Raw genomic sequence first — 22,195 nt, 5'->3', positions numbered from 1 at the left:
TTTTGACATGAAAAGAAAATATTATCTTTATGTTTACCATCCTTGTTTTGAAGGAACCATTTTACACTCCGGACTTGTTAAACTCCATATACATTAAAACAATTCCCTCAATACAGTCTGCTCTTTCTCATAACCCATTCTATAACTGCTCTCCTCTTTCCATCTAACATGTACGTACTCAATGAGGGTAAAATGGTAACAAAATATTCACTTTTGGTTTCTAACCTAAATAAGACTAGCACATTCTCATCACCCAATGAGATGTCCGGGAATAAGCATATTCTAATTTAAGTGGGAATAAAAGAAATTACACAGTTTTCAAATATGCACATTACCACTCCATTCTCTAATTGCACAAATACTTGAGAATGAAAATGAGCATTCTATCCTCAATTAATTTGATTCCATTCATTGTTTCATTACATTCTCAATTAAAATTTACTCATTTTCTCACCGGATCCATATATCTGATTGGTAGATAAAACAAAAATATTCTGAGGAGAAAAATCTCATTTGGCACAGAGAGAAAGAGTGTGTGCACGCACGTTCGCCTCGAAGACGAGAAATGACTAAATTGCATATTTTTCACTTAAGCAAATTTTTATTGTTTGCTAGTTACATATAGAGTGTTTCAGTGAGGAAAGTATAAAGTTTAGGGATGAGCAAATAGTTGGCTCGCTCGATTTTGATGAATTTTCTCAAAACCGAATCGAATCATTCTAGATTTGAAACCGAATTGAACTCACCAAAATTGGTTCAACCGCTTCGGTTCGGTCTATTCAGTTTACATTTTGGCACATTTGGTTAAGAAATATGTTTTCTTTGACCAAGAAATATGCGAATCAATAAATAAATGACATTGTAATGTGAATTAAGGAATCAATAAAAAATCAATACAAAATCAATTGAAACAATAAAAAATTTAAGAAAAAAGATAATAAAACTTATGGAGTAATGACAGCAATGGAAGTCTATGTTTTTGGCAATTGAGAGAATGGTCGGTTCAATTTGTTTGGATTGAAATTTTCTCAAACAGAACCAGCCAAACTATATTCTAAAAGATCGAACTGAACCGTCAAACGTTAGTTGGTTTCGTCAGTTTAATCAAGCTCAAACCAATTAATGTTCACCCCTAATGACGTTCATTGGGTTATGCGATATACAAAGTTTGTAAAAACCCCGAAGTTGGAGTGGGTGCTTGAAAACAACTTGAAAGACTTTTAGGTGCCAGCACGAATTTCAAAATATTTAATAGTATGGGGCTATGACGAAAATAACCAAAAACCTTACCATAGCTCTATTTTAATTTCTCCATTCATTACCCCCTTCTTCTTCCTCTACTTCTTCTCCATCACCTCATCATGTCGGCGTGCAAACTGCTCTCTCTTTCTCTCCCCTTCTCTCTGCTTTGATGACTCGTTGCCATGATTTTTTTTTCCTGAGGGAACCCGTCCCTTTTCTTTTGTGATTGCCCAAAATAGTATATGCCCATGAAAAACCCAGTTCTATTCCCTTGATTTTTGTACTAATCCTTGCATATTTGGTGGTTTTTTTTGTACCCATTAGGATTTTGGGTGAGATTCCATCTCTTAGTTTGAAGATTTCTCTGCGGAAGCTCTGGTTTCCTGCAAAATCCAATTACAGTTCCCTGGGCTATGTTTAGAAAACCCTGAAAAAAGTTTTGAGTTTTTTCATTTTTTGTTTGCCCATTTGGTTTCCAACTCATAAGAGAGGGGCTTGGGAGAGAGACCCATCTCTCTTTGAGGGGTTCTGGGCAAAACCCAGCTTCCATTTTGCCTGCCGGATTTTCTGTTGAAAGCCCTATCAAACCTTGTGATGTTGAGGGCATTTGGTTGTCTGTAGGTTTTATTTGAGTTGGGTTTCTAAGGGTTCTATTTTTTTTGGAACTCATCAACATGTCAGAAAACTTGCCTGATTTTGTGGAGTGGAGGGAGCAATACATAAATCAAGAGAGAGGGAGCCGTTTGGTTCATTACTACCTTGAGGACTCCTCAGGGGAGTCCTATCTTGCTGTTGTTGGAACTGAGAGGAGCCTGAGACACATGCTTTATGTGGCTTCGGAGGAGTTCTCCCAGGCCTACGGCCTCGATAAGTCTGGGGTTTTGCCCCTTAAGTGGAGATCGAGGAGAGAGGTCATTGATTGGCTCACTTCGTTTATTCCGGGGAGGATGAGCTCCCGAAATTATTTCAGTAATTTCTTGCTCTTAATCTTGTTTGGACTATTTAGATTTTCTAAGTGAAATTGCACTTTTTGTATTAAAGTGCGCTTTGCATCTGTTTTCCCTGAATAGTTGCAGATTTACGTAGCAGAATTAATGGCATGGGAAATATTAAGAATATTTTCTTTGACTTTAGTTATAGCACTTTCATGTGAAAATTTATTAATAACCACTTAATGTCAAAAGTAGTTGTGTTTATCAGGTTTCACTGGCACATATAATTTGCTTCTAGTCTTAAGAGCCTCTAGTGATCTCCACAATGATTGAACTGTGAATCACTTAGTTTGATGTTTATTTGGTAAGTTTACATCTCTACTCACACCCGTTCGTTGAAGATTTATGTGAGTTTCGAGGTATTGCAATTGATTCTGTGTCATACATCCATCACCAGAATATTGACCTGATAGCTATGCCATATCATTAACTGGGATATGGTTAATCTACGTTCGCCACATATAGGCTTCACTGATCTCACAATTGAGTTGGTTTCTAACATTTGGGCAAGTTATTGTGTGGAAATCTTTTCTACTTCCTTTGTTCTTCATTGGAAGTGTCTGGCTTTCCTTGTTATATTGAAGATGGGAACTACCTTTCCACTTAAGGACGTACTTCTCTCCATTTTCCGATCCTTATAGTACCACCTAGTTAGGGCCATTATGCATCTCTCTTGTTATTCAAGAGCATTTCGAGGTGTTTGGCTATGTGAAACTTGATTCAGTGGTATTTAGAGTGCTTATTGAGCCTTTTAAATTCCAAGAGGCAAGGCAACACTGAAAGTTGGAGCACTGTGGTGACTTTTCATTTGTAGTTATTTTACACTACAGCCCCATGAACTTTCAACATTTTATAGTAAACCCTAATAGCTTTCAAAATCGCGCTAAACTCCCAACAACTTTTGCAGAAAACCCACAATCTCTTTTGGGTAAGTTACATTAAACCCCTAATAACTTTCAAAATGTCTTTTTATATTGTTTTTTGGATTTATGGGAGTTATTTGAAAAATGCAGTAACTTACTGGGGATTTTTTTGCAAAACACAAAAGTTATTAGGGAGTTTAGCATGATTTTGAAAGTTATTAGGGGTTAATTGCAAAATGCTAAAACTTCCTGGGGGTTTAGTGTAGTTTTCCCTATTTTATATTCGTTATTTTGTTATTTGTTTTTTTGTTGTCGAGTTGGTTGTTTGGCTTACCTTGTGCCTTAAGTGTTAATGCAATTTGTTATAAGAACTTTTGATGGTTCTTTGTCTTCTTTGCCAGAGTTATTTATGTTGGGGATTAATGGATCCTACAACATCCACACACAATAAGGAGTTCGAACAACAAAACAACACAACATATTTTTTATGTGGATCATAAAAGTCAAGAACTTGGGATGCTAAGCGAACCACGACCTAGGTTCAATCCTCCCATATTCGCGTGTAATACGACTTGATTCACCAACTTCAGCGACTGGATTTAAAATTCAAACCAGTTAAAAGAACTCTTTTTAAAAAGAATAAACAACAAAGAACACGAGAAAGTTAAGTGAGTAAAGTATGCATACCTTATTGTAACATGATTCTGAAGGTTCTTTTACCATTACTGATATTTACTAGCATATTTCTTAAGTTTGATTCTTGTAAAGCCTTTAATTTCTACATTTAAGAACCAAACCTAAAGCATACCATCTACCCTAGCGTACCTTATAAGCCTGCCCTCCTCGTATCTCCTCGTATCTGATTCCTAGTAAGTGGCGTATCACGCTCCTATACCGTCCTGTGAACCGGAACGAACCGGATTCTATGCAACTATTAGCCAAACACACCTATCTCCATGGTCTTTCACAAAGAAAATTCACTATCTTCACAAACCAATAAATACAAGTTTTGCATGGATGAAATTTGAATCTCATATCCCTCAAAGAACAACGATTACTCAAGAACTACAAGAGGATATTCTTTCTGCATAAGAAGATAGCTTCCTAACACTAGCACACACCCTTTTATAATTTATAGCCTTCATCCTTTGCTATTTCCAAGGGCAAATCAATGTGCATTATTACTCTTGGGAAATTCCTAGAGCAACCTTCAAATGTCCACTTGTTGCATTCTCCAACGTTGACCAGCCCTTCTACTATCTTCACTAGTCAACACCATATATTCTTTCTCAATTTTGAGATTTGTGGAGAACGTACCAATTTATGGTCTAGGGAATTTTTGGATTTCGCTCCTAGGTTGCATCATCAATTTGTCATAGATTATTTGATCCAGCCTGCTTTTAAGCTTTATGGTAGGCGGTCTAATGCCCACAACTGCCTTGTTCAATTTGGTTAATCTTCCTTTGATCCTGCTCAATTAATTCTTGATCAACCCCATTATGGGCCTATTTTCCTCAAAGAGGTTATGTGATGATGATGCATAGGTTCTTGGACACTGCTTCTGGTTGCCTTAGGCATATTTTTCTTCTTTCACTTTTTAGCAGGCTTTGAATTGAGTTAAATTTAATTTTAAAAAGTGGCCTTTTCAAGTCTTTGTTGTTCTATATTGAACTTTGAACTTGTTCAAATTTTTGGCTGTGAAAACATTAAACCTCAATTGATACCACTATTTTCTAATTACTGATGACATTTCATAGTAATTCATACTTAATTTGGCAGTGTTGCCTTCTTCTTGATTTGACATGAGAATGTTGTTTCTTTCTCAAATTTTCTTTTTCCTTGCATTAAATTTTATCATCAGCATAGGTTTTCTTCTTGAAGGACATCAATTGAAGTGATGCCAGGTCTTTCTGCACATATATGAAGTAATATTGTAAGGAAACTGGATAATATAAATATTGAAAGAAATATAGACAATTTGAAACATTGTTTTTATATTGTGGAGCTGTAGCAGAAGTCTTAGGAGGCTTCTGAGGCAAAGGAGGAAGGAAAATATAGTCGTAGAAGGGAGTGAGCAACAGTTACCAGCTGCATGGCCCTTAACATCTTAGGAAAGAAGAAAGTTATTGATACTTTATAGGAGAAATCTGTGAGCAGATGGATAAACACCATAATATGCTTTTAGTTAGATTTTCGTATATAGAGATGCAGGAGATTGGCTATTAGCCTAAGTAGCTATTATACAGATTGTTAGTTTTTTGTGAAAGTTGCGCCTCTTTTGGTCTAACTCGAGTAAACTATGTTTTACTCAAGGCAGTGTATGGGTAACTCTTCATGCTCTAACAGAATGTTTAAAGCAATTACATTTTGGGGTTTCAATAAAACAACAAATAACAAAGGAGACATTGAATGCCGTTTCCTAGCCTCTCGAAAGGGACCCTCTGTGCTTATCAACTTGTACCTGAGTAAGACACCGCCAACCGACTCCTATTTTGGGGCAATCACTTTGTCTATGTTTTTTTTGAATAATTAATGCTTTAGAAACCCATTTGGTTGCAAAAAGTTGCATCCAAGACTCAGTCTGATAGCTCCTTACCCCGTGAAGAAACAACAGGCACCAGAGGTGTCAGACACTATCTTGGGTGCTCAGTATGGGTGTTCGAGGTGGGGGTTTGAGCATTATTCTTCTTCCCTCTTCACATTCTTATTTCACAATTTCTAAGGGTGTGTTTGACAACTTCAAAATAGAATTGAGCCAGCCTAGTTTTATCTTAACTAGATCAAAGTTGAACAATTAAGGGTTGGTCCACAAAAGAACTAGTTTAGGAGCTATATTTTGAACTAGAAAGAATTAGTTCAATTTGGGTCCAACTTTTACCAAACTAATAACAAGGTATTGAACCAAGGTTATATACCACCTAAAACTAGTTTGGTGATGCTTGCATGAGTGTCTTTTTCTTTCCGCTAATTGCCGGCATCGGTGTCAATAGTTCTAATGAACGCTCAATTGATTTCGAATTGGGCACTTGCTACTCACAAGCTTAGGATTTTGATTTTTTTATCACATGATATTCATGCATATCACCATTGTTTTAAAATATCCTAAATATAGGCTAATATATCAGCTAATATACCCTTTTATAAGGCTTGCAACAAAACAATATGGTCTTAATACCCTTTATACCTTTTTGACAAGTTTTTGGCAATATATCCTCGACGAGTTCGATATATCAACCATATCCTTTTATATAACTTGTTGCAAAACAATATAGTTTTGCAAAATTTCTTTAAGGTTTTTAGTAAAAATTGCATCCTTATGAAGTTATTTTGGCAAAATTGTAATTTGCTTCTTTTCCTAAGTAAGTTTCTACAATTGGTTAGAGATTCTAAACAAATTATTTACATTTTATATTCTTAAGTTAATTTAGATTATGTTTTGTGATATTATATTAAATTTGAACATCATTTGATATGTCACTCCGATATTTACTACATATCCCTGGTATTTTCCCAACATCTGCAATTTGATATCGATTTTGCCTGTTTGATATATCCCCTATATTCAATATATAAACCTTGCATGTCACTGACAAGTTACAACCAGCTGACTTGTTTAATGCGCATCAATATCCGTTTTATGTTGTATTTAAGCTGCTATTTAACAATGTTTTTCTTCACCTACTTTCCTTTTTAGCCTATGTTGCATGGGTTCTTCTATCTAGAAGCCGTATCTGTAACAAACACGTCCCTTACCCGACACTTACTAAACACTTTTAAAGTATAGGAATACATTTATTGAGATTGTACTCAATTATACAATACCTGTTTTAATTTTTTTAAAACACTCATCGTACACTTCTTGGACATATTTTCTACACTTGACAACCAGTTTTAAAACTTATGGGACTAAGATCGGTTTTGTTTCAGCCCATATTTAATTAAATCTACGATTTCATAGGGTAATTGCGCATCTAGCTCAGAATTATGATTTCAGTCCATGCGTTACAACCATGTCCCGTCACCCCCGAACCCTACCTTTTACAAATTTTCCGTGTCCTGACTCTGCGTCAATAGCCGTATCCGTGCAACTTAGTTTTCAGCCCCTTTTAGATATCTTTGTCTTTTAACGCTAGTATATCAATTTAAAGGCTAAATTTTTTCCACTCTTTTTTCCGGTAATGATCTTACTGTCTCTAATCCTAGTTGGTTGTTAGAAATATGCATTTTTAGGATGAACGAGGTGTAGCTTTAGTAGACAGCAACACTTATCTATGGTTCCCACATGGGGTAGGCACTAAGAAGGCAAATACTTGCAAGAAACTAAGATCTTCCATGCAAGCTGGATCTAGAGAAAGCATCTTAAATGCTTACTTTGTTCATTACTTGAAAAGATGTTTTGCAGCAAAGAGACTGTCATTCAGTTTAAATCTTTTCATTGGATATTCAACCTCCATTGTTTAATGGATTTACTTGTATTCTTGAGCTGGTTGTGACCTTATTTCTCTGGTTTCTCAGCCTCTGTATTTTCTAGCAATTAAACTGGCTGTTTATGTCTCATGTTTTTTTATTGCTTTGACAAGTTTTGGTTATTTTGTTTTTCTTTTATATTCCCTTCTTTGTGATATGATAACCTTGATTTTGCAATATTCTTTATTTCTCCAATATGATCCTTTGGGATAATGACCTTTATCTCTAATCTGCAATCATCCATTGTCCATTACCCATATGAATTGAATACTCAGCTTTTGTATACTGTTTCACTACAGAGTCACCATTAAGGCACTCTCTGGGGTCTGGCATGTCTTTTGATGGAGTAAGTGATACTGGAAGCTATCAACATAGGCAAATGGTAATTAATCACACGACAGTACTCTTCATTGTCTGGATTTATTAGTTTTCTTTTGATAACCTTTGACCATTTTTTTTCAGGGATTTTGTGGAAGTTTGTATGGTCAAAGCCTGGACATTGTGTGGACTGGTATTTCATGGACTTGTGGCAAGCAGCTCAGGCACTACCAAGCTTTTTCTCGTAATGGGATCACTATTGGTGTAAGCATCGTTATGATTATTATTTTAAATCTTATCTGTTCCGTCTCAATTTTCTCAAAAGATTATTCTCACTGTGCAGACCCATTCTTTTGTTCTTGTAATGTCTGAAGGGGAGAATCGCTATCTTGCTTATTTGGAAGATATGTATGAAGACAAGAAAGGGCAGAAGAAGGTTAAAGTGCGCTGGTTTCATCAAAATCAGGAATTTGCTTGTAAAATACCCCGACCAACTCCACATCCATGTGAAGTCTTCATCACGCCGTACTCTCAAGTCATCAGTGCTGAGTGTGTGGATGATATTGCTACTGTTCTAACACCTGATCACTATGAGAAATGCTTGGCGACACTTCCCTACTCCTCTTGCAAGCAGAATTCGATTTTGCTTTCGACAGTACAGTAAAAATAAATTCAAACTCTTTGACCTCAGAACTTTGCGGGGATATTTTAATCAGGTAGTTCTTTCATGCATAGACATATGCAGTGCATCGGGGGATGAGGACGAGTTTGGTCATGAGAGCACCATAAAGCGAGGAAGTTCCAAAAGGATTAGATTTGTCAAGGGTGCACAGAAAAGTTATCTCACTCACCGTCTTGGTGTTACGGCATTGGGTCATGCGAACCACATTAGCAATTGCAAGATGGTCTATCAGAACTCAAGCTATGACTTAAGCATCAGGAGACCTCTTTCAGTAAAATTTATAGGACCCCAGAATTATGTGGGACTACCTTTCAATATTGATGATAAGGTTGAGTTACTTTGTCAAGACAGCGGCATCAGAGGCTGCTGGTTCAAGTGTACAGTTTCACAATTGTCGCAAAAGAGGCTGAAGGTTCGGTACGATGATGTGCGGGATGAGGATGGTTGTGGAAATTTAGAGGTAAAAATATAAAGATAAAAAAGTGCAAGGACTAACTGTTAAAAATTCGTGCTAATTACATGCAAAATACGCAACGGAAGATTGTATGTATAATAATACTAAGCATATAGAGAGCATGAAATACAAGCTAGGACCATCCTAATTAAATCTAACATGATCCCTATAATAAAAAGAGCAATCAAAAGCTTTGAAGGCTTACTTTCGTAGCGTGATTTGATGGTAGATCGATCAACCCCTAGCTCGTTCTCCTTGTTGTAAACCTCCTTGTAGTGGATCTCCCAGTCTTCAAGCGAGCTTGATAAAACGGAGTCTTCTTGAGACACAAGGCAAGATATCCACCCGAGGTACTTTAAAATCCTACTACTCCCTCTTACTTAAAGATTGCTAGAGTTTAATAAGAGATAGAGCTCTCTTTCATTCTCTTATGAAAAAAATTACTTAGCCAATTTTTCATTAATCTCTTCATAAGAGAGAGCTCATATATATAGAGTGAGATATGTCATGACATCAAATCCATCTGGTTAAGACATATATGCACTCTTCTAAATCACCATTTAGAAATACAGTTTTGACATCCATTTGTCAGATCTCGTAGTCATAGTGAGTAGCTCTAGCAAGTAGGATCCAAATAGACTTTAGTATAGCCACTGGAGAAAAGGTTTCATCGTAGTCCAAACCAGGTCTTTGACGAAAACCTTTAGCTATTAGTCTAGCTTTAAAAATCTCTACTTTCCCATCTACACTCAACTTTTTTTTAAACAACCATTTGTAACCTATGAGTATCACCCCTTTAGGAGCATTGTTTAAGATCCATACTTTATTGGTGTACATAGTGTCTATTTCGGACTTCATTGTATCTTGCCAAGCAACAGAATCCCTACTCTGAGAGGCTTACTGATAACTCAAAGGTTTGTCATCATCTATGACGTGATCTAACATGCTACCTTCAACGAGAAAATCATATTGTTTCTTAGGTGCATGGGATTGCCTTGGATATCTGCGGAGTGGTTGAGGTTCTTCTGGTACAACTGAATTTTTTGGTTCTACTAAATTATCAGTATTAATTTGTATTTCTGAAATTTCTTTCAGTTCTACCATGCTCCCACTAATTTCTTTTTTAAGAAATTCCTTCTCCAAGAAGGTAGCATAACAAGAAACAATTGTTTTTTGTTCATCAATGTGGTAGAATTGATATTTATGGGAGTTCCTTGGATATCCTACAAATTTACACAATACTGAGCGTGCCTTTAATTTTTTGGGATCTTGTTTTTTTTACATAAGCATGACATCCCCAAATTTTAATATAATTAATATGTGGTTTTATCCCATACCATATCTCATATGGAGGTTTAGGCACTGCTTTAGTAGGAACCTTATTCAGTAAGTGTGCTGCTGTTTTCAACGCATACCCCCAGAATAAAAAAAGTAACTTAGCATTACTTATCATAAAACATATCATATCTAATAGGGTACGATTCCTCCTTTCTGACACGTTAAGCTGTGGTGTAAAGGGTAGAGTAACATAAGAGATAATCTCATTCTCTTTTAAAAACCCTAAGAATTCTGAGCTCAAGTATTCACCTCCTCGATCCGATCGGAGAATTTTAACTTTCTTGCTCGTTTGGTTTTTTACTTTATTTTTATACTTGATAAATTTCTCAAATGCTTCATACTTGTGTTTCATCAAAAACACATGTCGAAATCTTGAAAAATCATCAGTAAAAATAATAAAGTAGCAGTAGCCACCTCTGGCCATTGTAGATATAGGACCACATACATCACTATGTATCAGTCCTAAGAGTTCTGTAACTCTTGCTCCTGTTCCCGTAAATGGAGTCTTGATCATTTTACCTTTAAAACAAGACTTGCAAGTATCATAAGACTCAAAGTCAAATGAATCTAAATATCCATGCTTATGTAGCTTGCCAAGTCTTTCTTTATTTATGTGACCAAGTCTACAATGTCATAAAAGAACGTCATTCATAACCGATTGTTTTCTTTTATTAGTGTGATGAGTATTCAGAATTGTGTTTTGATTAAGAATATAGATGCCATTACACAATGTTCCATAAGCAATCAACTTTTGATTATATATGATATTCATAACATTGTTCTCCAACTTGAACATATATCCATCTTTATCTAATAAAGATATATATCACATCATAGTTGGTACAAAATAACAGCTATTTAAAATCAAAATGTTTTTATTTGGTAAAGCTAGATAAAAATCCCCAACTGTAACTGCTGTAATTATTACACCATTATCAACTTGTAGGGTCATCTCTCCAGCACCAAGCTTTCTATAACTTCTCAGTCCTTGTAACAAATTACAGATGTGAAATTCTGATCCGGTATCTAATATCCAAGATGTAGGATTTATAAAAAAATAATTCTGAGTAACAGAGTAACCAACGCAATTGAAGATGAAGCAACAACTTGTTTGTTCTTGTTGAGTGAGGCTAGGAATTCAGGACAGTTCATTTTCCAATGTCCTGACTTGTGACAATGGAAGCATTATGTAGTCGTTATTTTTGCATTCCCTTTGTCCTTGACAGCCTTCTTAACATCTTTCTTTGGTTTAGTAGTTTTTTTTATTTCTTTTTTCTTGGCAACCAGTTTGCTAGAAGTGGAAGAAGATTTTCCTATAACCAAGGTTGGTGTTTGTCCCTTTTTCATAGAATTTTTCTTCTGTCTTAACAAATTAAGCAAGACAGGAAGAGTGAGCTCCAAATCCATCATCAAGAACTGTGATATGAATCAGGAGTTGACGGGTGTCGAGGACTGCAGAACGATATCTGTATATCTATTTGCATCTAGGCCTGTGTTTAAAAGTTCAAGTTCATTGACATAGGCGATCATTTGGAGAACGTGATCCCCAACAGAAGATCCTACAATCATTTTCGTCTGGAACAAATTCCTAGACGTCGCGTACTTCATTTGTCGCAGTTGCTCGCCATACAATTTTTCTGTATTACGAAATATAGATCTGACATCCATATTCTCATGTTGCCTCTGATGGACCAAATCCATAGAGGCATGTATTACGAAATATAGATCTGACATCCATATTCTCATGTTGCCTCTGATGGACCAAATCCATAGAGGCAATTGTGAGGCATTGAGTCCATATTCTCATGTTGCCTCTGATGGACCAAATCCATAGAGGCAATTGTGAGGCATTGAGCAAGTGAATAATCTCTATCCCACTTTATGCTGATTTTATTGTCTGTTACAGTGGGTTCTGGGCCTATAACGGGTTCCGGCGTTGTGAGGACATATGTTACTTTGTCATAAGTTAGGATAATTTTAACATTCCTCAATCAGTCTTTGTAGTTAGGACCGGTTAACTTGTTCTGTTCTAGTATGAGTTTTAAGCCAGATATAATGACCTGAAAGAGAAAAATATTTTAGCAGATGTTCAATACATAAAATAGATTTGATTCATTTTTTTATCTAAGTTATGCCTCCTACTATTTTTTGAGTCCCTCAAAATCTTTATAAGAGGTGATCAGAAAACAACCCCTTGTTTTCAAGTAGGATCAAGATCCAATTATCATTGAATGTATCAATCTTGACGATGACCAACAAATCGATATACTCGATAATTGGTAGATAATTTTTATCTTTTACATTCTTGTAATTCTTGATATGATTTTGCCCCTAGTCTGTTATGACTTTGACGATGACCAACAAATCATAAAATGCTAGTTAAGTTTGGACCCATCATTTCTTGACAGGCTTAAATTTAACTTATGCATACTTTTGACGAAGGCCAACAAAGTTGTATAACCAACTTAAGCTATCGTTTTATCTTATATACAGATGAATACTATTTAGCCATAGAATAGTATTGTCTTGACGATAGCCAACAAACAAAGTATTTATAAGCTTAGTAGTATTCAACTGAAATGATGGAGGGCTACAGACGATTTCATAAATCTTTTACCGTAATCAAACTTGATATAGTTTAAAGATGCTCTATATTTATACTTGCAACAATTAAACTAGCCAGGTAAGTGCAAGATTGATGTGAGAGTTCCGAGATATTCACTGGGAATATTCATCGAACCTTAATTAAGTAACCACCGTTTTTTAAGACTATAGTGCGAAAGATTGGGCATCACCCCTAATCTTTGGTTGGGCATCACCCCATGAGCTATATCTCATAATTATTTTTCTTGACACTAGTTAAAAGTTTATTTTAAATATATTTTTTGTAACTGTTTTAGGTTTATTTATCTTTCACACTAACGCTATGTTAATATCGGTCTCACCACTCTATGGTCAATAAACTATTATTGTCATGTCTCACAAAGTTTAAAATCGTTATTCACTACCATCCATAAACATATCATCCACGCAGGATGATATAAAACATATAACTTAATCAACATTAAGAAATATGCATCTATCTAGTTATGCACTTAATCAACATTAAGAAATATGCATCTATCTAGTTATGCAACAAATTGGAAAACTAGATAACATAGGGATTATCCTAACTCAAATAGGACTACCATGCTTCTAACATACAACTACACCAGTTGTAAATAAGTGTTTTGCAATTTATACAAGTATTTTTACTCTTAAAAACTTATGAACCAAAAATAACATTTTTGAATCAACAACTAGTATAACTAATTACAAAACAACTTGTATTATTTAACTAGTTTCATCTACACTAGTAATTAGAAGCAAGAATAAAGTCCTCCATGAGTTAGATGTGCATGTTAAGATTTAATTAGATGGAACCATGGTTTTGATATCATGTTGGAAATTTGTGCTAATTACATGCAAAATACACAACGAGACTATGTATAATAATACTAAGCATGTAGAGAGCATGAAATACAAACTAGGACCATCCTAATTAAATCTAACATGATCCATATAATAAAGAGAGCAACCAAAAGCTTTGAAGGTTTACTTTCGTTGCGTGATTCGATGGTAGATCGAACAACCCCTAGCTCGTTCTCCTTGTTATTGTAAACCTCCTTGTAGTGGATCTCTAAGTCTTCAAATGAGCTTGATAAAATCGGATTCTTCTTGAGACACAAGGTAAGATATCCACCCGAGTTACTTTAAAATCCTACTACTTTCTCTTACTCAAAGATTGCTAGAGTTTAGTAAGAGATAGAGCTCTCTTTCATTCTCTTATGAATAAAATCACTTAGCCAATTTTTCATTAATCTCTCCATAAGAGAGAGAGCTCATATATATAGAGAGATATGTCATGACTCATCTCATGAGTCATGCCATGAGTCATCTAAATGTAATAATTTCTTTCATGAGTCATGTAATGACTCATCTCATGAGTCATGCGAAGAGTCATGAAGAATCAAATCTATGTGCTAAAACCATATTTCCAAACCATACCACATTATTGACTCATCTCATGACTCATTAATTAAGGTATAATAAAATGTGTATTTCATAAATGAAAACACTACATCAATACGGTGTTTTATAAATACGGTATTGCGTAATTTTCCAATCATTAACTAATAAGTCATCATATGACCAAAAAATCAATGAGTTGACCAAAAGTCAACCGGTTGACCAAAAGTTAACTTTATTGGAAAAAATACTGAAATTCATTTATTAAGCATATAACATTCTGATTTTACTGATACATATAATCGTTTATGTGTATCCGGTGAAAATTATATATGCATATCAATCATACACATTTAACTCTATAAATTATATTTCATAGGATTCAAGTACGCGCTTGGTGTGACTCTAGGGCCTAACTTAAGACTCGACAGTGAATCATATCCACAAATACAACAGAGGTACTAGCTACACATGAAGACTTCCCAAGTATAAGTTATGATAAATATTTGCAAGATGCTTACATAATTTTATCAGGACCACTCAGTGATAACATTGTACAGTCTGGTCTCTTCGTCAAACAATGCCAAACTATCGAGTCTAGGGTATGGTAAACTGTCAAACCCTAATAGGTTGATTAGTGTTTGTTGATATTAAAGTCATAACCTTTTAAGATCACTGACACTCGGTTTATCTTATTTACCTTGACCAATGATTTTTTGGCTATAGTTATATCAAACAATCTTATGACATCAATCTCCTATACTGGGAGAGACGAATCCCATCTTGGCATCTCAATATCTACTTATGTCTCGGGATGCACCCAACAAGAACCGTTATGCACAACTCAATAAGAACTGTGGTTAGGTAAAATTATAAGTACACCTATACTGACATGTAAGATATTGCACTCATGCCTCAGGTCAAGAGACTACTTTGTACTATATCACTTGAGAACTTTTATTTGACAGTTAAGTATAATTACCAACTAGACGTTCTCAGTGAGTCATTCAGTCAACTCATTCACTAATGAGTTACTTGTATACTATATCTTGATGTCTCACATCAATGATCCAAGAGATGGATTATCATCCTACCAAAAGAGAAATAGAGTATACACTAGTCTTCCCAAAGTGATAATGTCCTATTTCTACACTTCATTGACTAGGAACTTTTTAGAATATACGTTAGCGACAAATCAGATCTCTTCATTACGATCATATCCGAAATATCTGATAGTCTAGTATCATTCTAAGAACTTTATCTGTATTAAAATATCAGGTAAATCTGTGCAGGACACCTATATCTAACGCTAACGTAGCTTCACTGTTTTAAAAACCTCCGCCTAGTCCGCTTAGGCGTTCGCCTAGGCCTAGGCGGCACCTAGACCGTCTAAATAGCACCTAGCGCCTAGGAGGTATTTAAGCTGCCCACCTAGATTTTACGAGCGTTTAGGGGAGCATTGCCTACTTACGTGGATTGCACCCTGTAGGTCTTAGTTGTGATTTTATGTGTTATAGCCTATACGTCCTCCAAACTCCATTAACCTCCAAATATGAATACCTCCACTACCTCCTCCGACCTTCAACAAAACCTCATCGACCACCACTTAAATGAAGAAAGAAATCCGCCTAGACACCAGTCCGGCATCTAAGCTTTCTGTAACATTGACATTCACTATCAATTATTATAATTAAAAATAAAAAATGATAACATCTTAGGCTCTAGCCTTGTTAATTGTTATTTTGGCTATTTAGTATCTAAGTATGTATGATTTATTGTGGAACTAAAAATGCTATCTTTTTTTGAAAATTTATATGAATTTTATACATATTTGTAATTTGAGTTGAGATGAACTTATAATTTGAGTTGAGAAGTATAAACATACAAAGAGCTATTGTAATTGATAAACCAAGCAATTTAGTTAATTGTATTGGTATTTTAGTATTTATGCATCTTTGATTGAGTATATATATATATATTTATCTTCAAGTATCACAATTAAAAAAAGAAAAAAAAACGCCTAGAAACCGCTTAGGCGCCCGCCTAGACGACTAAGCGTTGGGCGCCAAGTCTGACGCCTAGAAGCACCCAGCGTTTAATGTAACATTGCGTAGCTTCATGCATGTACACAAATGTGTACAATGTACACACATACAGACATGAGAATGCATTTATATATACTGCTGCTGTTCTGAGAATCAGTACTTTGTTACTTTTTTTTGAAATGAGGAATATGATAGAGATAATGAATCGATACATGTTAGTGTTGGAAAAGCTTTTTGTGGTATCTGGCAATTGCTAAATTAAGACGTTCTAAACGTAAGAAGATCGTGTAGTGCCTATCTAAATGTTCGTCATCTGGGTATGGTAGGTAGTAAACGTTGGCAAGATTATCTATCTGTATGAAAAGCTTGTTGGGCTTTGGGTGGGGTGTTTGACACAATCTCATTTACTGTGAAATATGGAATATGCCCTGAAAATGTGATGTATACAAGTGTAGGAAGATCTTTAGTTGCTTACTATTTCCTGTTGCTCATTCAGCCATGGAATGTTAAAGGGATCATTTATGATAAATGACAATATATTATACTAAAAAGTGTAGTTTTCAGTTATTACCTTCTTCATCGATTGCTCTTTCTGGCAACCCATCTATTTCTTCGAGTCATAAGAAACATTATTTTAGAGTAGAAAGGTGTAATATAAAGAGATTTCTTCTCCATTCTTCTCCACAAATTCATCTTTTTGGAATTTGACTGCTGAACTCTTCTCTATGCGTTAGGAAATGAGTAAACCTAATTTGGTCTTGACAACTATTTTGATGCAGGAATGGGTTCTTGCCTTGAGAAAGGCAGCTCCTGATAAGCTGGGTATGAGATGTTCAGGACGCCTCAATATTCGACCATCTCCCTCAATTGATTGTCTTCTGGAAAATGCTGCTTTGGAGATTGGAACCCCTGTGGATGCTTGGTGGAGTGATGGGTGGTGGGAAGGCGTTGTAACTGGAGTAGAGAGCTCTGGAGATGACAGTGTACAAGTCTATTTTCCAGGTATAGCTACTGTTTCTTCTAATTGAGCTATAAAAATGTTTATCTTTTCATTAGATTAAAGCTGTGAGTATACCCTAACATCAGTTTTGACTTATGTACAAGCAAGAGCAGCTAATCGGACATATTAAGTTAACTGATATGAACCATTATCTAACATTAAGTGTGTCTTCGACAATTCTGCATAACAAAAATCCTAAGTCAATCTTAATTGAGAAAATTTACTAATCCATCATGAATAAGTAAATAGTATATGCCTTTACATGGGCTACAATATCATGGGCTAATGTTTGAATGATCAGTAGATATGTATCTTTTGGTTTCATGCAAATATGGTGTTGTTTGTAGTAGTTGCTCTGAGTACTGCGATCAGCTATTGCTGAAACTCATGATGTATTCTTGCTTTTTCTGCATAATCGAACTGAGTTTAACAGCATGCTGTCATGGCAAGATCACACAGATAAAAATCAGCAGAGAAGCACCACTAAAAGTATTGGAATTTATTGATCGAATACAAGTGGAATGAAAGTCTTAATAAAGTCTTCTAGCATTTGAAGGTTGCCAACATTAAGCTATGAACTATCTCTGCCCACATAAGCTAAAGACGACACAGATTTACATACCTCTGATTTTCAGACTCCTCTCATTAGTCTGAACCTTTTAATATTCCTATATTTCACTGTAAGAAAACACACCAATCTTGGCCAGACTTGTGAACCAATTGAATATGTGCCAAGTATAATTAGGTTAGCCTTTACATTGGAGCTTGTATTATTAAGTCAATCGCGGAGTTAAACTTGTTTTTGTGTCAATGCTTCCTCATCAAAGCATGATGTCCTCAAGGTCGTCATGAATATTTAGTTTTAGGCCAGGCTATTACATTCTCTTCCACAAAATCTTCTGTCTCACCCTTCGCTAGCAATTTCCTTCTGAATCCTTTGATTGCAAGAGCTGCTGCCAGTCAAACTTTTTGGACAGAACAATGCTGATTAGCTTGACTTAAAGTTTATAGTATCTGTCAGAATCAACTACAATGTGCGTGCAATGGTTTATTCAACTGTGGATAGTCATGATCAATGAGATTAAAATTGTCTGATATAGTTGTGTTAAGTTCCCACTTCCCAAGATAATATAATGCAATGCCGATCATACTTTCTTATACTTGGATATTCGTTTCATTTGAATCACTTTTAAAAAGGTTTTAATCAAATAGCAATATGGAAGACCTTTTCATTAGTGGGTTTATTTTTACTGTCCAATGACAGTAGGACACTTCTACGTGGGTATGATACCCTTGCTTTTTCATGTTTAAAAAGCATTTATTAAGGAATTTGATAGATGATCTGTGTTCTGTTTGTTTGAATTGTTTTGGTTTCACGACTCTTAAACTCTCTTTCACAAACAAACTTTTCAATTTGTAGAAAGATATAATGAAGATATTTTTATATTCATAAATAAACTTTGTATTCTGTGACATGTCTAGATTTTGTAGAATTTCCATATCTACCATCTTTTGTCCATGTCATAAACATGACATGTTTCAATAGCCGCTTGTTTGACTTCTTAATAAAGTGCATCACCATGCTAGGCTTTTTGAGAGCAGCGTCTTAGCTTCATGAATAGTAAATTTCTCTAGTCCTTCTGAAACTCCAAAACTGGAATTTGCTTGGGAAACTACCAGATTTCTAAGCTACTAAAAGTTATATAATACACAGATACTTCTTTGTGATATGAATCTACTCCACGTACTTGAATTCAACTTCCTAAATGGACGCTTAGTGTATGTTCTTATTTTTTAGCAATACAATGCTTCTTCCCAAACTCCAAATGCTTGGGGGTAATATCAGTGCCCTTTCAAATGTCCATACGCTTTTTCTCCTCCAACACCACCTGCCTCTTCTCTTCTTGCAATGATGGACTTGTTGAAATAACAAGAGAAGCTTCCACCAATAGCTCCTGGTAGTACTTCATAGTCCAAACTCTTTTAAGTTTTATGCCCGCAAATCATATTATAACATGACATGTTGTCAGCTTGTCGTGTCCCGTGAGTGTCCTAGTGCTTCCTTACGGCGTTCAATTGTGCACTGGTCGAGAATAAAAATATGAATGATGGATAAACCAGTTGAAGAAAATCCCCTTAAACTTTTTAAGAGATCATATTTCAAAAAATCCCTCTACCTTTCTTCTTGACCGTCTTCTTGTTTGTTTTTTCGGCTGCACACGTTATTAAATATAATATGCCCATTGATTTGGTCTTGGGGATCATGTGTTGTATGCTAGCTACTCTGGAGTTTAAATTCACAACGTTTTATAGCTAAAATGTTCCTGTAATCTCAGGTGAAGATATCTTCCTGATATGCCAAAGGAGAAGCTTGAGAATTTCTAGAGACTGGCTGGGGAACCAGTGGGTTGAAATCCAAGCTAAGCCAGATATACTATCAGTACTATCTCTGGTTGATGCCCAGGCAAAGCTAACTTCATGTTCAGTCCTCGCCAAGGGTGCAGAATCTGGAAGCTCGGTAATGTCAGACCGTGGACCGATGACTACGCAAACCAATTCAAACAGTGAAGATAGGCAAATAGAGGCTAGCTTGAATGAGAGTGATGATGATTTGCTAGGGAACGCGATTCAAGGGGTCGATACTAAAGATAGGTTAGATAGCGCACCAGCGATAACTGATACAATTATCGGCAAGGAGACGGAATCTGAGAGCCCTGGTATGCCCAAGTGTGAAGCAATTGCTGTTTTAGACAATTCGAAAGGCGAAGATGAGCAAACGGAGGCTAGCTTGACCGAGAGGAATGCTGATGCTTTGGTGGAAAATGCCGAGCAGTTGAACCCAAGGAAGCGGCGCAAGGATGAAGATAGTGACGAAAATCAAGATTCTGAGATTGGTATTGATGGCGCTAGTAGCAGAGGGTGACGGGCTTTCAATTTTCGCCCTCTCTATTTGTAAATAGTACTAATATATATGAGTGTCTTATAGGGGCATGAATGTCAAGTTGGGACCAATTAGTTGTATTTTGGATTCATAAAAAAGAAGTTTTATTTTGGTTTGGGGATTTTTGGAGGTGTAGAGAAACCAAGGCTGAGGAGGTGCTTCGGTATCTAGTTTAGGTTTTGGCCCCTCAGTATTAAGTATTGGTTGTGTAAATGAGGGCGCTCTCCTTCATATTATTATTTCCCCCTTGTTGCTTGTTGATGTTGGACCAAGCCCTGCAGGTTCTTATATAATTTGTAACGAGAGAGAATATTATCAATGTTAGTGCCAGGTTTATATAGAACTCAAGTTCCGTAAATCCTTTTATTTACGCGTTAGTCCTTCATATTATTATCTGATCGCAACGGGGCTCGCAGACATCTGATCATGAAAAGGCTAAAATTGCAGGCATCATTCCTATTGTTTGAGCTTTTTGCCTTTCGTAAAAAATTGAGGCTCTTCCTCAAACCTAGATTGAGATAAGCCCTTACCGTTTATCTTGCTTTTCTATTAAGCCCTCGATCTATTATTTCATTCTGTTAAGCCCCTATGGTTTTCGTTTTCGTTCTATTTCTATTTAGCCTCATGGTGGTTCTCCATATATTATGAGGAGTAATGTTCTTTTTGTCTTATGTATGTAATTCTGGAGAGAAAATAAATCTTGTTATACACGCATGTACATTCATAACAATAGTATCAAAATTTTCTTGTAACCTTTATTAAAAACTCAAGTTTAGCCTCTCAAATATATTTTTATTTTGCTGCTACATGTATGCGTAGTGAATTTTTCCATAGAGGTGCCAAATAGTTCATCAAAATAATCATGACTTAGATTTTTTTTAAAGGATTCATGACTAAGAATTTATTTAACCGATATCTTTCATGTTAACAAAAAACTGTTAGCGAAGGGTAATGTAATTTCAAGCAGGGACTTACAAGTCATCATAACTTTTATTGGAGCAACAAATTTATTAAAGAGCTAATAAATTTCAAACCATGGTTTAAATAGTCAGGAGACGTTCAACATGGGTGTCCATGTTCTTTTTTTCGGTCGAGTTCTGGACTTTCAATTTTCTTTGGCAGATGACAGTCAAAGAAATAATCACAGGACTACAATAATGTTAGTTTGGGTGTGGATCCAAACCTCGATTCAGGCAAGGTTGATCGACCGTCAGACGAGCGGACGAGGGTCGAGCTCGTGAGCGGACAAGGGTCGAGCTTTGGACGAGGTTCGAGTTCAAACAGACGAGCGGACGAGGGTTGAGCTCGCGAGCGGACGAGGGTCGAGCTTCGGACGAGGTTCGAGTTCGAACAGACGAGCGGACGAGGGTTGAGCTTCTGACGAGGTTCGAGCGGACGAGGCTGACACCCGCAGATGAGCTTCGTCGAGGCGATTTCTGCGTGTGAGCTGGCGACAGCCTGTCGCCAGCGTAACCCTAGGGTTACCTTATAAAAAGAAAACCCAAAACTCGACCTCCCTCTTCTCTTCTTTGCGCGTTCTTCTCAAACGGCGGCGGACTCAAAATCGCAGCAACGATTTTTCGTTTTCTTCCCCTTTCTTGAATTTATTCCCAGCTCTCAGAGTTTGAGGGGGAATTAAAGGGGAATTCTCAAGAGCTTTAAAGAGGGATTATTCATTTGAACTATTAATACTGTAGCTACAGTGTTTGTATTGAGAGATCTCATTTTGGGATCTGTTCTAAGATCTGTAATTTCTTATTGATTAATAAGAAATTATCTGTGTGGCTCCCGAGGACGTAGGCAGTTGCTGAACCTCATTAAATCTTGGTGTACTTTTCTCTATAC

At 36.0% G+C, this 22,195-nt stretch overlaps 1 protein-coding gene across 1 annotated transcript; it reads left to right on the top strand.

Annotated features, from left to right (window-relative positions):
• LOC109819418 lies at window positions 1,297-20,693 on the top strand. The gene is given in 7 exon segments (XM_020385139.1): window positions 1,297-2,211; window positions 7,864-7,946; window positions 8,027-8,146; window positions 8,226-8,492; window positions 8,494-9,024; window positions 17,189-17,411; window positions 19,746-20,693. Coding segments are annotated over 7 exon segments (2,106 nt in total). The 5' UTR covers window positions 1,297-1,916; the 3' UTR covers window positions 20,333-20,693.

Source organism: Asparagus officinalis, chromosome 8 (genome assembly GCF_001876935.1).
Source record: "Asparagus officinalis chromosome 8, Aspof.V1, whole genome shotgun sequence".
In the NCBI taxonomy this organism is placed as follows: Eukaryota; Viridiplantae; Streptophyta; class Magnoliopsida; order Asparagales; family Asparagaceae; genus Asparagus; species Asparagus officinalis.
This window is presented reverse-complemented; position numbering and strand designations above follow the sequence as displayed.